General features: G+C 32.7%; 1 protein-coding gene across 3 annotated transcripts in view; it reads left to right on the top strand.

The window, feature by feature from the left end:
- LOC131840889 (visual system homeobox 2-like) overlaps positions 1–18,566 on the top strand; it is a 90,723-nt gene that overhangs the window by 68,583 nt on the left and 3,574 nt on the right. For 2 of the 3 annotated variants that reach the window (XM_059189087.1, XM_059189084.1), the window contains 2 exons: positions 7,755–7,938; positions 18,161–18,291. In XM_059189087.1, coding sequence (XP_059045070.1) covers positions 7,755–7,938; positions 18,161–18,291 — 315 coding nt within the window. The remainder of the gene's footprint in view (positions 1–7,754; positions 7,939–18,160; positions 18,292–18,566) is intronic. The other variant, XM_059189086.1, reaches the window with a different exon arrangement.

The raw sequence follows: 18,566 nt of genomic DNA, 5'->3' as shown, positions 1-18,566 counted from the left end.
ATATATATTTTTAGACTTGTGTTATATTACTTGGTGTCTCTATAATATATAATGTATAGAAAAAAACTATAAAAATATTTATAATCTAATTAATTAAAGTCATTTAAAGTATTTAGATTGATTAATTTGGTATAACTAAGTCATATAGGTATATCGAATTAATCAAAATATCTTTATTCATGTATGTAGGTAGGTCTAGTACAGGCTCTTATGATATGTCGACTCTATCATCAGTTCTGAGTGCTTTTGATTAAGATGTACTTATTACTATGTCGCTATGTGCAAAATGCATAGAAATTAATTACCACAATGACTACTAACAAACATAATTATAAGTATTATTCAAATTATCTATCAACATTAATTTAGGTTAAGTACTGACGTCAGTCTTTTGTCAATCAATGGTAATCTTTATATGGACATCTGTATCTAATCTTAAAACAATTCTAAACCTTTTATGGCTACGCTCTGGTTTCCTGTGAAATTGCATTATCTTATAAGTATGATTTGAGCTCGGCTTATAAAGTTCTCCCAAGTTATATTGACTCAGATACTTAAGTATTTCGGTGGTTGAAAATGATTGTGTTTGGTCGCATTACCCCAATATCCAGGATTAGTGACAGCCTCGGCGAGCCGCGAGGGGAGGGCAGAAGAAAGGAGCCAAATTCAGTTAGCAAGTATGAAATGGGTATCGATTTTGTACACGTAAGTAGGTACTTATATCCAGCAACGTAGTTACCTACTTGTGTTTATTTAGAATACTTCCCTATCATGAAATTTGATGACCATGTAATTTTCACACCATTATAGGTTGAGGCTATGTGTAAGTATTACAATATATGATATGTACTCGCCCCGGTATTGTAGAGGTGCATTCTGTATACTTAAGTATACCTATTTTTTTATACTAATTATACCTAGTCCATTTTACTAGTTTTCAAGAGTGGGAAGAATTTTTAAATTAACAAAGACAACGATCTTGTTGATTTTTATTATTAGCTATGTTTTATAGATACATAGGTAGTATATTATTTTTACCGCGACAGTACATATTATTGTGAATAGTGAACAATAACAATTGTCGTTTTATGGAGGTGGTGTGGGAACTTATTTATTAATTTATAGGTATTAAGTAACCTCAAACCAGAATATTGGTCCGGACGCTAGATTGGACACCAAACCGGATACTATACAAGTGCTTAGGTATTGTGGAACCTTAAACTCAAGAGATTTGGATCATTTAATTAATGCAATCGCCGTAGCAATATAAATCTAATTAAAATTAGGTAGTTAATATCTTGAAAAATATCATATTTCCATTGGTTGAATTAGTTTCAAGAATAGATCAACTGGAATAACAATATACCTAATTAGAAGTATTTATGTAGGTCTCATTATTCACTTCTCATGAACTCATGGCTATGTGCGCTATAAATTAAGTAGTAGAATACCTAATAGGTACTTGTAATGTAAGTAATTACTTGAAAACTTGAAAAAAATTTTATAAAAATTAACAGAATCAATATTGATCAAAAACTTAGAAAGATATAGTGTAGATATCTACCTACCTAACATAAAACTGTATCTAGTTGCTTTACAAATTAGGTATCTGCATAAAAATATAATCGAATGTTAGTAAAACAACATCTTTTGGATTCGGTTGAAAAGGAAAACAATCGTTAGCATCTTGTTTATTAACAATTACAGTTAATCCACAAAAGAGTGTGTTTAACTCCAATGAAACTAAGTAATAAGTAGGTGGGTCCCAGATACAACCCAATTACTTAGTGAAGCAAGCTGTTAAACTGTCATCTCTAACCACATATTAACTTATTGACTAATCAAACTGTTTCCGACATACCCCAAATTAAATAATAACCTGTTAAACCGAGTCGCCGACACGTCGAGTGACGTCATTGTGCTGCAAATTGCCGCCAAATTGAGAACAGACGCAATCGCAACTCCATTTAGCGCGCGCCTGTACCTGATTGGTCGACACGCCCGCTCGCCGTGCCGCCCGGCGCCCGCGATACCCCGCACGTTCGGAAACTCCATTCAAACCAGTAAAGAAATGAAATTATGCACCGTAAATAGGAACGTCTTTCTGAACGTTTACTTGCCATGTTTAAACTGTCACCGGATTGTGAAAGGGTATTTTAGCACGATGAATTCATAATGGCCGTGCAATGGCGATTGCATCAAGCAGGTATGCAATGATGTACTTACTTACCTTATAGTAAGATGAAATTGATGCAAAAAGCATTCGATACCTTGTTTTTTTATTGCATTAAATAGATCCATTGTGCCACGTTAACTAAAAGATTTTTTCCAGGAATCTGAAGGAACTTATCTTAATAAATATCTATCTAATGATTATTACCTACTTAAACTCTAATGCATAACACACTACTTACTTAATTACGTACTACTTACTTCTTAGTTTTTTATCTATAAGATAATGGTAATATTGATATCTAGAGAGCCGAAATTTTACGTTTCTAAGCGAAACTTATCTTTGAAACCATATTATTTTGAAAATAGTTCTCCTCTCCATAAATGTTTGTTCAGAAAACACTTTAATAGATATTTGGTTTATTTTTTGTATTTATTCTATGTACCTAAAGAGTACCTATTTAGTTATTAATTTTTACTTTACACGTTTTTATTTTAAAATGTTCATTTTAAATTTTGGGCATAGATAGAATCCTCCTAAATTGTCTATGGATACTATTTTAACCTTTGCTTTCCTTTCTAGTTAATCACGACAACCCTGTTCCGTTTCGTCACTATCGGCTATACCCCATTAATCGCGTCATCCGTTAAGCATTACATTATCCCCTTTGTTCGGCTCACAATGGATTACACCCCGTAATACAGTCGATGGGGCGCGATCGTCCGTTGTAATTTCGTAATTTTATTGCAATGTTCGTAACATAATTGACAAGGTAAGACAATATTATCAAATTTTTTTTTAAAGGTATATACGTACCTACGTACCTAAGTAGGTACGTCAAAAACTATGTATTATGATTTATAGTTTTTTAGATAGATCTATATTGATATTTTAGATAGTTTGAATTATTGAATAATTTATATGTAAGTACCTATACATTTCATAGTGAGAGAGTGTGAGCGTAACTTTAGAAAAAAACAATAGAAATTTTATTTTAATTATACTTATACCTACTGGTATACAATTTTATAATAATATCAACTAAAAGTTCTCAAACCTTTAATCTTAAAATGTCTGTTAAAAAAATAAGTAAATCTATTAAAACATACTATTATTCAGTAAACGATTACATAAATGATAAACGTGCATAGCAATAGCTGTTCATTCTAGGGATTTTAGTTTAATAGTAATTTCAATTACTAAAAACATCCTACATTTCTAGTCATTTATGCAAGTTAAGTTAATAAGTGATTTATGAATTTCATAAATAATTTTACAAGACAATTGTTTTAGATAAAAGGTTAGATAAGGTTTAGAAATTATGTTAAATTAATTTTTTGTTATAAAACATTAACCGTAAGTTGCAAATCCGACAGCAGACAAACCTATATTCACTCGAGTGTATACAAATTACTACACAAATGGTACAAACGCGACCCTTGAACTAATGTGACCATTCGTGCGGATCTCTAAGGATAGACTGGATGACAATAAAGATAATGCAGGTTCCCAAAAGTGAAGGAACTTTTAAATGTTTTGATTAAATTGATTAATTGATTAAATATTTGATTTGTATTTTTATTAATATTAGTGTAGATAATGTAGCGGACGTCTACCTTCTATATCTTACGTCTATTGAAGTTATTACAGGTCGAAAAAATCTACATGTTAGATAGCACTCATACCATTTTAAAGTGTATGTGGCAGTGAAGTTATGCGATTGAGGAACAATAAATGAATAAATAGGTTACAAATTCATTCTCAGGAATACTTTTGTTACGTTACCTACAATAGATACCAGCAACATACCTGCAATTCCCCTGGTGTTGCGGGTGCTCATGAACGGCGATAATCATTAACCATCAGATGAGCCGCAAGCTCATTTGTCCCCTGTGCTCAACAGAAAAGACACCTCGTAAAATTGCAGGGTACAAAGTGAGGCTTATCAACAGAGTCCTCAGTTCTCGCCGATCATACTGTTCATGTACATAGTTGCTATTTTCCAACAGATGGGCCTTGTTTGCCCTTAAACCTACATAAAAATATATAGAATTACTTACATCGTTATTTTAGCGGTGTTAACCAATATACCTATTGTTGTTGAAAGTTTCACAACGTTACATTTGACTATAAGGGCTCTATTCACACCGGTAACATGACACGTTACTACATACCGTCAGGTAGACCTTATCCGTTATTATGAATGGGTTTTTCACTTGGTCTTACCTCATCTAATGGGAAATGATAGCGAGACCTAGGATGTAACGCGCTTACCCAAAAGATGATCTATCTATTCACCATAGACTTGAATCTGGGGTTGTATTTCTCTTATAACATGAAAGCAGGAAGTGCATTCCACTCTTTGGCAGTTTAAAAAATGGGGACGCGAATCGCTCGGTGCTAATATGTGAAATTTCCACGACTTAAGCATAAAGTCCTAGTGCTGTGTTTCTCTTAAACCTACATAAAATGTATAGATTTACCTATATTGTTATTTTAGCGATGTAAACCAATATAATATTGGTGAAAGTAGCACAACGTTAGACTTGACTACAAGGGCTCTATACACACTGGTGACGTGACACGAGTAATAAATTGTTGGGTGCGAGCAATTCTCTCGTGCGTCGTCACGCATCATTAACGGGCGCGAATGTGCTGCCAAATTAACAATTACGAACCTTTGTGCGTGTATGTTAATTAGTAAATGCTGCGAGAATGCTTAGGAGGTAATGGAGATGACTGCGATAACGGTATGCCTTATATTACGGGTTTGTTTTGTAATTACCTGCCGACTGAGTTATGTGCGGGGTAGTTGGCAATTTCGCCTACATTCTCTTTACATACGCTATTAATAACAAAATGAATATATTTATTTACATTTATGTAATTAAAGTAATAGTAGATTATTCATCCGTATGTGTGATCATAGGTACTAACCGAACTGCGTTGTTATAGAGTTTTAGGGCTCCGAAATTGGCAGCACTAAGACCTATAGTTTCAATAGTACACTGCTATACATTATAGGAAGTACGAAGGCGATTAGGATCTAACTCCGTATTTAACATAAAATTACAACTACGTTAGTCTTATAAAATATATCCTTGTTATACCATACCTAAGACTATTCTGTTCAATCAATGAATCAGAATGCAAGTAATGCAGTATTACCGAGAAATTGTGTCGAAAAAAAATCACGCTCAATCAGCGGCACTGTAATACGGTTATCCACAAACAATTAAGGGACTACTGAGAGACTAATCCCTATAGAGCGACGGTCGGCCTGCCTAATCTCGAACAATTACCCTGTCACAGCGCATTGGGTCACAATCAATATCGACTGTTGCACGAAATACAGTGACCGCTGCGGGCATTGTGGATGCGTCTTTATAACAAATCCTGCTAATGTTATAATAAAAAAAATAAGAACTTTTTTGAGATTGATGTATGTTAATTTGTTTTTACGCAGAAACTACTGTATGGAATCGAGAAATTTCTTACAAAGATACCTAGATGATAACTTAAAATGTTTCACATTTTTTTTCGAATTCACGCAGACAATATCGTGGAATAACGCTAGTTTTATATAGTTATAGTAATATAATTTAAGATTTTAATCCACAGAAAAACAAACTTACTAAAACCTGTTTACAAATGTATTTATGTAGGTACTAAGGGTTATTTAGGTACCAACACTATAATAAATACATTTAATGATAATATAATTAAAAATTCACAAAGATATGACATCCCTTACTCTTAAAAGATACAGTTCAATTTAGAACCTATATTTCTTGAATTTGGTTTCGGCACAATATTCCAGATATCGCCACACCTTTTAACAATGAAGGAACCAAGCAAATTAATTTACTTGTACATTTTCAATATAGGTAGGTAAGTATGGAAGGGAGAGAGGATTGTTAACACTAGGAACTAATGGCCACATTGCTAACACACCTACATGTTCTTTGTCAAGTTAACCACCACACGGTCCTCCCTGGCACCTACTACGATGAATTCCAGGTTAATTTACCATGGTGGGTTATTCGACCTGGTTTTATTCTCATCCTATCATACCCCACTGGTGTGTCGCTAGCGTAGAGCACAGATACTTCTTTCCTTGTTCTATATTCACCCATACAAAAAAACATATAAGTAAGGATTCATTAAACCTTATACTATATATACATTACTATTGTCTTAGTCATTAACTTAATAGAACTAATAGATAGAGAGGTGGTTCCCGGGTGGTATACGGTTTGGAAAGAGGGATGGGTAGTCAGCGATGGGCATTCAGTAGGTACACGCCGGTAGACGGTTCTGGAACATAATACCGCTGGAGTATTAATTTGTGAGAGCAGATCGAGTTTAATTAACAAATTTAATTGGAAATTAACTGTTTTGTACGACGGCGAGGCCCGGGAGGGGAGTGGCGGTCCATGCGGTCGGAGTAGGGTTGTAACTCCTTGTTTTAATTGTTAAAATATTAAAAAGAGACAATCATGTTATTCTAGATTAAATATAAAAGTGTAAACAAGTATGAACATGTGAGTATATCTTGAAAAAGAGAAACCTAATTAGAGTAGGATTACCACAACTGTATAGGTATTTAGAAACTGTCACATAACATAAAAAAAATATTTATACAAAATGAACCCTTTATTACATAGGATAAGTTAAGAAATAAATTGTGAATTTATTATAACTTAGTAAAATTAAAGTTTACTGCTGTAGAACCCTGTATAATGTGCATTTCTTCCATACTGTATTAATAGTGGAATATTTTTTTTCGAATTTGATTTCCGTAAACATGAAATCCAGATATTATTTTCCTTTAAGAGAATAATATTAACTAATATTTAACAACGCTGTCAGGCACGCGGATATGCTGTTTTCGACAGCCCTATGTTGAGTAAACTGACTAGTGGGGGTCGGGTGGGACGTAGTGAATTTGAAAATTTAATTTAGTCGCGTTTTGTTTCAATAATTGGTTTGTATTATGCGCTTAGTGCTGTCCCCGTGTTGAGCTGGACCTGAGTTAATGAGGTATTTGCGGAAGTACCTAGTGTTAAACATATTTTTTACTAATAAATATCATCATTGCCTTTCCTTTAATCCATTTATTCATTATTTGAGCGCATTGTCGGCGTAGTATGTCCTCTTGTTTCACTGATCCTTATGAGCCGTCGTATCTGAGTTTATTCTCCATTTATATTGTGTTTCACACAATCCATCTATCTCTTTTTTGGTCATCCTTCGCCACAAATAAAATGCTTTGTGCATTTTGATAAATAGGAAGATCTGTTTATGTTATTGGAATGGCAAACAAGCTGATGGCCTACTGTATACATGAACAGTACTATGGATACATCATCATATGACATCTGTGTTACACTCAAGCGTTGCCATTTCAGAGCACTAAGATATCATGCCTCTAAACCTGTAATTTGACTGTCTACACCCTACAAGCAAAACACAGCTAACAAAGCCAGCTGCCTGGCGACAGCTGGGTGAGGCAGACGAGTTTTACAGTCAACCTTTGGTGAAGAATATTTTGTTATAAATTCTGTGTTTATCTCAACAGGTCTGGTTCCAAAACCGACGTGCAAAATGGCGCAAAACAGAAAAATGCTGGGGAAGGTCGACAATAATGGCCGAGTACGGCCTTTACGGAGCTATGGTGCGCCACTCCTTGCCACTTCCTGAGACTATACTCAAGAGCGCTAAGGAGAACGACTCGGTAGCACCCTGGCTGCTTGGTGAGTTCGGTGAGGCTTACACTTATCCAGAGTTCTCTTGTGATGCAATCATAAGTATAACTTACAATAAACTAAACATATTCTCACCAGATGACTCTGGACGTATGTTTTATGTCATATTTGATATAATTTATTAAAATAGAGTAATCATATTTGAAATACGTTATTATTTTAATAATAAGAAAGATCAAACAACTCATTACAATTGGATTTCTCAACTAAAGTTGATATGTAATGTATGTATTACAATACGAATATGGAAGTTACATATAAACTTTTACCTTTAATAGTACCTATTTAGTACGCTTTAGTAATATTGTTTAACGGATTTTAATACACATAATTGAACGCTAAATAAAGTACAAGTATTTCTTTACCTTCTTAAAAGTTTGTATAGAATAGAATAAAAATAGAATAATATAGAAATAATCTTTACTCAAATGAACATAATCTAAGTACTTTTGAATATTATATTTTTTATTCTACCACTTATTCCACGGCAAAAATACTAAAATGGAATATAAAATATATTATCACATATCGATTTGACTTAGTTGCCAGTAAATTGGCATGTTAGTACATGTTTGCTTAAAAAAATAATTGTTATTGCTATACAAAATATCTGATTAAATTACTTCAAAAACTATGGAAATCTAAAAATTACACCAAGGTACGTCTTGCCACAAAATCCAGTGTGGTTTCGACCAGAATGTGGAGCAATGCTTGGTTTTTGTAATCTCGGCGTCCACTTCAAGGTAAGTTAAATGTCGTGATAGCTTAGCTTGTCGTTAATGTTAATTATGACGTAATAGTTATTACTATGTATGTGTGTGTGTGTATGTATGTAATCGGACTTCATTCATAAAAATGGTATAAAGACGTATTACACGTTACATTTCAAAATTTGTTAACATCCTTTACGTATCTTCATTGCTTTTAATTTGACGTTAAGATCATAGAGTTCTTGTTATGAATAATAATTATTTAATATAACTAACCTAAAATAGGACATATATTTGGAAGTTTCCAAAACAAGTACGATATATTTAATAAAACTATAAGGAGGTATAGTTGTGGTTTATTCATGTCAATTATAGAATACCTTACTTTACCATAATTTAAATTAAAAGTACCTATATTTCTGAAAAATAAATACATCTCTATAGGTAACTGTAGGATAAGCATAGGCGACTTTTATGAAATTATTTGGCTTATGTATCACACATAGGCATTGGCGCCGTTAGAGAATCTCAAATAATTAAAATAAAGAGATATTAAACAATGGGACTTTTTAAGTATAGGAGAAAATAGTTAGCGTTGAGATAAATCTGGTCGTAAAGCACCATGTTCTGACCTGATGATTTTGTTCAAGAGTCGAGCGCAGTGACAGGTGGGGGGCGCCCGTAGCGCCGGCCCGCAACCCCTTCCCCTCTCACCCGGGACCCTGGTGAGTGAACATACATACATACGAATATACCCTGTCACTGCGCTAATTAGCTATATACTAGTTGAACTAAATCATAATCAGAGGTCACAGAACAATACTACGTTTTATGAGTTAACACCACAGTTATAAAAACGAAATCAAAATTGAATCTAAGTATAATACAACAACCTGCTTTCGTTCTAAAAAGAAGAGCTTGCAAAAGTTTCGTACAAAATATATTTTGTTTCGTCAGGCGGAATTACAAAATGATGACAAAAACGTTAAAATTAAGTAATGCAAAAAATTGTTGCAAATAGGTAGAAACAAAAATATTAGGTAATACATAAGCTTTGACGTTCATAAGCAGCTAAAATATCCTATATGAATAAATTATTTTGAATGTTTAATTGAAATGCCATGCTTTCAAAAATTGGTAATGCATATTCATACAAAAATATTCTGTTCTAAGTAACACAAGCTTAATATACTTAGACGGTAATAATGCATTAAGTTATGATGGAACATATACAGTCTCCAGAAAATGCGGTATAAGTACAAGTTATGAAACTTGATACGCATAAGTTGTTCAGTAACAAAGACTATTACCGAAATCTTTAACATTCCTTTCCCTTATATGCTTTTAACATGCATTATTTTTCTAATATATATTATTAGAAAAACAATACATTATATTAATAAACATGGCATATTCTTAACAGTATTTTTACAATCCTTCACAGAGACTTTTATTATTTGGTTGATTCTCTTTGTCCCCAAGAGATAGATCATACAGTATTTATACTTGCCGCAGTTTGTTAACACATGTAATAGAAGGAGGATTTGCTATACTTTTGTTTAAATTTGTCACTAGAATTGATAAGCATTTTATTCCAATATCTGCACGCTTAGATTTCATTCACACAACACTAAGTAGTCCCAATGTAAGTAGAGCTTGTGTTATGGGTAGGTACTAGACCATTGATATAAATTTTAAACTGTTATTTTTTTGTAAATACATACATCATATATATATAAAACACCCAGACCGATACAAACAGTATGACTGTTTGTAACATTTGAGTTCACTCATAAATACAAATGTTTGTACCATGCGTGGAATCGAACCCGCAACCATCGGAAGTAAACGGTGTGCTAATCCTGTGTGCTAGACCACCGAGGCTGTCATTATCTTTGACTTATTATATAGAACGATATATATACATGAACAAACGGTACTGTACAAACGGTATTGAACAAACTTATTACATTGGAAATTAAACGAAAACATATTTTTACAATGTAAAGCGAAACAAATCGTTGTTTTTAAATAATACTAGTTTTTATACAAACATGGTCTGGATAAGGAACCCCACCGCGCCGCAATACAGCCACCCCACCACCACGTTGCGAAACAAAGACGCGTATAATTTTTAATCCCAACAACAAGAGATGCTCATTTTTCACTACGAGAAGGCTTCTATCTCGACCAAACAAACTTGCTGCTCTGTAACATTCTAAAATGCGTCCTAATGTCTTGTAAATATGGTATAAAGACCAGAAAATGTGGAGTTAGTATTTTCTCCGAGGGCAAGAATCTGTTGACAGCTTATGAGGAGCTCTTTTATTTGTTAGACTGACAAAAGAATATGTTTATTTACGTGTGTGGGGACTTTGTGACGATAAATAACGATTGTCGTGTTTTGCTGTGGTAAATGCATATTACCAACACTCGTTTACATAGTTAATGTGATTTATAATACATAATTTATATTCGTACATTGTAGGATTGTTTTATACGCGTTGTAAAGCTTTCTTACACTTGTAGATATTCTATGTTATTTTTTTCAGAGATTAGTAACATTATTATTAACTAGCAGTGTACGCGGTTTCACCCGCATTAAATTTCAATATAAAATATAGCCTATATGTTATCCTGATGCATAAGCTATTTTACTGTTAAGTTTGATCAAAATCTGTTTAGTACTTTTTGTGTGAAAGAGTAACAAACGTCCAAACAAACTTTCGCGTTTATAATATTATATAAAGATTAAGATTTAAACTTAATAATTATAATACCTGAAGTAATTGAAAGACTTAACAAGCCGATAATCTATTACCTAATACTTATTTTATTCTGTGGAACAGTAGTTCTTTATAGTTAAGGTTGAGTAGTAAACTAAACCTTCTCTCAGATTATTTATCTGTGATTATTTATATATGTGATCACATTGACTCATAACTGAAAAACTATATAATTATACCTAGCGAACCTGGCAGGCGTCACCCTCTGAAAAGGCAACACTACCTCATATTGTTGGTCATATTGTACTTTCAGACTATCCAAGAAGCCATTGAAGTATGAACAAAATTGTATCTAAATCAGACCAACCGCTTAGGAGTTAGATTATGAATACACGTAATGTTACGTTTACGTTAATAATTATTAATGTCAAAATATCGTAGCTTCGAGTCGTAGTCAATTCGTAGCGTCGTAGCTGAAGTCTACGAACTCGTGCAAAAGGCCTATTGTTTTATTATATATATACATTCTGCTTAGAGAAATCTAATAAGTAACTCCTATTTATATATTACTATATCCAAGACTCCAAGAATCTTATTTTTTGCCAGAACTCTTTTTTTGTCACATACTTATTACTTAATTCAAAACAAGAACAAAATTAAGTCGTATTAAAAATCACACAACTTTAACCGTAAGCAATAGAGCCTAAGTTTCCTCCTTAAACCGCCGTATAGGGGGGAGTAGGGGGCCGAGGGGTGTACGGGGCGTGCGGGATGCGGGAGGCGGGCGGGGCCGGCAAGATGGCGGGCGCATTGTCTAAACGTTGATTAACGCAGATTTAAGGGTTGCCACCGTCACCGCTTACATTAATTATGTACTCGGCTGTTTCCAGGTGAGTTTTTTTTACCTAAACTTATGTATGTACCTACCTATGGATATATCCGTTGATAGTTTTTGTATTATTATTACATATGGGTAACAGTTAAAACAATATCATTTTTATAATATTAATTAATCAATTTTAATTAGAAATATGATGCAATACAATTGAATTATATATTAATTATAAGGAGAGGATAAAAATTAAAAATACCCTAACATGTACGCCCAATTATTATTTAAAAAAAACGGGTCTGCGGCCTAGTTTATTATGAAATGAATGTATTAATTTTTAAAGAATAGTTGGAAATTTTACGAGGAAAATACTTTTAAACTGGGTTACTGGCACTGGGTTACTACAAGAATTTCATTATAATCTACCTGCTTATAACGATCCTTGGAATTTTAAAAAATACTTATAGTTCGTTACCGTCCTGATATTAAATAAATATATTATATTCTACAAAGATAGATGCTTAATCATTATTAAACCTTATTTACTCTTTAACATAAGCAGAACTTTTAGAAGCACTAGCTATATAGGTACAATAGAAAAAGTAAAAATATAATACAAGCCAGTAAAATCTATAACAACACCATACCACAATTAACTTCATAAGCATACCCATAACTACAAGGTTTATCTATATTATATCTCCGATTTATATAATAATAATACACCAATGGAATGTCTTACATATCTTTCCACCTAAAACACCTATGAAATGGACGCTAGTATCTATTAGAAAGAAAACTTAAAAATAAAATAGGATTAATTAAAGAGTACATGTATCCTATATGAATAAAATATGCTTTTCATTCTAAAGCATAAAGTGTATCAAAGAAAACAATTATATTTCATTATACAAAAATATTACTGATCACACTAAGTACAGATCTTGTACACTTTGATTGCGCCCCATCGCAATACATCAGTGATCGGACATTCTGCGGCTACTTGAATACGATCGCAAATGGAACATAATGCATCTCTAGAGCACCTTACAGAATTATCTACCTATTATCCACTTGCTTTGTTCATCTTTCTTTCATCTCCGCAAAATGACACACGCTTGCCATTATCTTGAGTGAAAACGCACAAAGTGCACTCCCGACGCGATATCTCATTCAATTTTGTACTTTATTACGTGGAAACTTACTTTATGAAGAGGCTAGATGTAGTTTTGCAATGGCCAAAGTAACTCTTTGTTAATTATAACGGAATAGGATACGAGTACCCATGATTTTTCCCTTTGATTTCATATTGTTATCGTGAGATGTAAAGTAGATGTCATTGATGGTAAATGTGTGATCTTGAAAGGAAGGCATTCAAGAGATGCAACTAAAAGTAATGATATAGGTAACATTGAGTAAAAAAAATTTTATATAAGTATAATTGCTAGTAATAGAACAATAAGCATCTAGCTCATGAAGCTTAAATCTGGAGAAAGCAACAAGTATAAACACTTAAATTATATCTTCTACAGTTCTATATTATATATACTGTAATAATAGCAGTATTACATATTCGATCGTGCATGATAATATGTATGTAATGGATTTATAATTCTAATACATTGTAAATAGGTATCACAATTGCTTGCTATAATGATTATAGTATAATTGTCAAGTCCAGAGTAGGTTAACGTTAAGTAACTTGAATCGATATATCAACCGCGCGATGCCGTATTTACTCGCCGGCGCTAATGGATAAAGTTCCGGACGTAACAGACAAATCAGGCCATTATTGGGTTCGTACAACACGTTAATGACCATTTACGCCCGTGACCGTCCGATCGCCTCATTAACACACGCAATTGGACGGCTGTTTTCGGACCTTAATTATCCCGGGATCTGATGTACCCTGAAAAGTATTTGGTTTTGGTTGTTAGGCAATTTAATTACAATGCTCTGCAATGGTAAAAACTTAGTATATTTAAACGATAAATTAATTATCAGAATAATTATTGTAGAGTAGAGTAATTTAATGCTACATATTTCTCTAATCAAATTAGACTTATATCGAAGCGAGGTCTAAATTAATCTGAATGTTTTATACCAAATAATGTAAAATCATAACTTACACCCGTATATAGTTGAGAGGTATATAATTGCTTATAGAGCCAACTGCTGTAAGGAGATGTTAAATTCAATGGCATTTCTATAGTTTATCCCAACAAATAGAGAATTTTACCATTGTATTGCTCACCATCAACAACGAAATCATCTTCCCAATTTGAAACATATGGGCTGCTTCAGATCAGTTTTCGTCGTATAGAATAAACCCCATACTACAGTCTCTTGAGGTTTTCTACATCATAGAATTTTTCACCCCTGGTGTATTGTACAGACGTTAACAGTCAGATGAGTCTATTTTTCACAACTAAGGTAAATAAGGTATATCTTATTTCTATTGTATATATTCTTAACTATTAAAGCGAGTTTTAGTTGCTTTTCACAAATCTTTCCAAGCTGCTACTTTAGCATTTTCGACATCAATCTGTTACCAACTTCATAAGCGTTATCGTATTATATCTATTCAAATTTGTATATGCTCTGTTGACCGCATAAGAAGTGGACGATATGACAAAACTCTAGCAATGTCATAATAATATAATTTCCAACTACAATTCATTTCGCAGTCGTATTGTGTACGCGCCCTGTATCCCAAGTTCCTAACCAACACTCCTCTAATGCCGGGAGATGCTGCTCATAAATAAATCCCCTGATTAGGTATTCAAAGTGGATGCTGACGCGTCAGTAAAAATCTCGTAAAAATACTACGTCTAGATATTAAAGAAGGCTTGCTTCACGCTATAACTCGTTGTCGACACGCAGTTGCATATTTACTGCTTTTGTATTAATGTTTAATTATTAAATTAGTTTTAATGTTTCTATATTATTTTAACAAAAAAAAAAAAACACGTAGCTTTTATATCAAAAATATTTATATTCATATTTTCTCTTTGACTATCGTAGAAAAGATATTGTAATACACCCTGCGTATAAATAAACAATAAGATTTTCCATCATATTGAGCTGAATCAGTATTCCAAAAAAGTTAAGAAAGTACTTTATACTTCAGGTACTCAATGTATTTGAATAAAGCCTATTTTTAATCTAAAATAGATTATCCTTTTAGTTTATATAGGATATGCGGAATTCTTTTTTCTAATTTATTTATTTAAATAGTGTTTTACTTCTTGTATAAGTGGAAAAGTAGGTATTTATCTTATCTAGATAAGTCAATAACAAATTCAGATAAATACAAGAATTCTTGCAGTTTAACGTCAAATTATTTCAAATTGATGAATAATTCTAGCTAGTAAGCAAGAGGTATAGTAACCTACTAGATAATTCTATTTTTAGTAAACAAATATTACTGACTCTGCTTTATATGCTGCATATACATAAGTGCGTCTCGATCTCTTCCATCTATAACTCTATCACATAACATCTATAAGTCACAAAATTAGCTCATACTAGCTCGCAACTCCCATCTATCATGTCTCCAGACGACATGGCATGTAAACTGATTCCGAAGCTTCGTGTCATCTCGCTGTTTAATCTAAGAGCTAAAAGCTAATTTGTTTTATAACTCTCTTTTCCGTAAAAACTATAATCTTATGGATAAACTTTTTTACCAATTACTACCCAACTCATCTTAAATATTTATTTATTTTAAGACCAGTCATAGGTCTGATATGTCTGTTACATCAGTCTTGAATTTAGGCTCCAAATCTGTTTTTTTAAACGTAATGAAAACTATTACAATTAAATCGAAAAATTTGTCCATTAATTTTTAAGAGTATATAAAATGTATGAAATGGAGCAATGTAATATTTCATTATATGATTCAGGATATGATCGGAATTGGTTTTTAAAGTAGACCGCATAGACAAAAACAATTTAATAGCTAAAACGGGTTTATTTGACGGTTGTCATATTTATAAAATACCTATGTTGTTTTTCACATTCAACTACAACCATATTGAAGTCTAGACTTTAAATTTATAATGGGATATAGTTACTATACTATATATAGACCACTCCTTATTACTTTATGGTAATTTGCCTTGAAAAGGAATTACCTACTTTCTCAATTGACATTTTTTTATGATGTATGGATTCGCGGTATCTTAAGCAATTGTCAGGTTTGATCTTTTTTTTTAACAATACATTAAACTCAATTCGGTGCATAATATTTGTAATAAATTGATATCTTTAAAAAGTATTACTCTTTATGCTTATTTAGGAATGAATAATAGACACACATATAGAATCTAGGCTTTTTAAGAAAATCAATAGACATTCTTGCATGTTTGTGCTAATACCATTCCTGCCAAGTTTGCCCAACTTGAAAATTCCGTAGCTACAAGTAGAACGTAATAAACATACTTCCAACATTTCTGAAACTTTCGAATTGGAAATATTCCCCATAATTACCTAACAATTAAAATTGTTGGCATAAACTAGATGCCTATCTAGTGCAAATTATTAGATGTAATGAAGTAAACCTTATTTAAATGTTATTTCATATTATACTTATGTTATATTATATTTTCGTATATACGTATATAGTATCTAATATTATACAATTTCCTACGTATAAGTTACAGAATATAGATAATATAACAGAATATAAATAATGTTTATTTAAATAAACATAATAGAAGCGTCTTCATATAATCTTTCTTAAATATATTTCGATAGCTAATCCGCAAAGAAAGATACGTAAATAGTCTTGACATATCTAAAAGATTTAGAGTACAAACTACTAGAACTACAAACTAAATTGAATAAAAAGACACAAAAGTACTTAATTAAATCTTCTTTAAGAAAGCAATACAAATCTTTAAAACAAAACTTTTGTATTCATTAGTAGGTATTGTTTACATTGGTCTGAGTGCTTCCTATTTATGTATGTATTCAAAAAAATAATGTATTTAAGTAATAATATCAGTTGTCTAGTATTCATAACACAAGTTCTTCTTAGCTCGGTACTAGATGACGCTCTGTGAATTGTCCAGGATTATTATTATCGTTTCTCTATATTTTTAGGACTCCATTTCCTATTTAAGACTATTAAGACTCCATTTCCTATTTGCTTATTAAGACAAATATTTATAAAGAACAAGTATAAAATAAAAATATCACTTATGAAGTTAGACTCTGTCTCTTGTAGTGGTCACAGAGGTACTACATACTAGTAAGTGCATACAGAATGCAATGCCGTCGCCATTCGACGGGACGCATCTCTCATTATCATTTATTGCTATGCGAGTATGACAGCACGAAGTCCGTTTACGACCCATGTTGCTCCACTTGCAAACTACATTATTTATGAACATCACGCACGGCGTCGTAAAGTCCCCTAAGTTTATATTTTTTTCACTATGTGTTCGCAATGTAGCCTTCTAATATATAACTAACTACTCGTAACATTAAGTAGGCATTCGTAATTCGACTGGTTGAATTCAACGCCGCGCCATCGAGTCGTACCAATATGTATCTACCTAATTATCTTATTTGTTGCGTTGTTACAGTAATATAATTAAAAAAATATTGTATGTATACCCCATGGTACTTATTATGTGTCTGTCTGTAATTTTTTTCGATTCTTCTTCTTTCAATCTGTCTATATATCTCTCTTTAGAAACTTTGAAATTTGGCGTAATATATTTCGATTTATTCCGGATTCGACCTATTTTTCACGCGGTCATCTATACTATTTTATAAATATGTGTTTATCTGTTTGTTTGTAACCTTTTCAGGCTCGAATGAAAAATAGACAATGAACATAAGCTGTCTTTTATATAAAAAAAAAAGCATACGAAATCGCGATTAAGTTAGTTACTGTCTATATGAAGCAGCGGTACATTACATGCAAGTTGTTTTGTTTTCAGGCATGCACCGTAAGTCACTGGAGGCGGCACAGCACCTCAAGGAGTCAGGGTCCGAACGTGAGGGCTCGGAGCCGGAGGTGGAGCGAGCGCCGTCCGCGTCCCCGCACCACCATGATAATCACGACAATCAGGTACCTACATGCATGTCTTCTTTTTGTAAGAAAACACATAAGAATATCTTATTTAAAACTAGCTACCAACCTTCGCACGGGTGTACATGTACCTATTATACATATATCTAAATCTTCCTCTTGAATCACTATCTATTTAAAAAAACCGCTTCAAAATCCGTTGCGTTGTTTGTTTGTTTAAACCATGATAGTGTTCGCGTGAAGGTACATTGGACCTGGCGGTGTAACCCACCCTACTACAACTACTAGAATATAAATAATTACTTTAGAATAAG

This window comes from Achroia grisella, unplaced genomic scaffold (assembly GCF_030625045.1).
Source record: "Achroia grisella isolate CSIRO2021 unplaced genomic scaffold, CSIRO_AGI_Agris_v1 utg152, whole genome shotgun sequence".
Taxonomy (NCBI): Eukaryota; Metazoa; Arthropoda; class Insecta; order Lepidoptera; family Pyralidae; genus Achroia; species Achroia grisella.
Note: the sequence above shows the minus strand (reverse complement) of the source record. Positions and strands in the feature narration are given on the sequence as shown.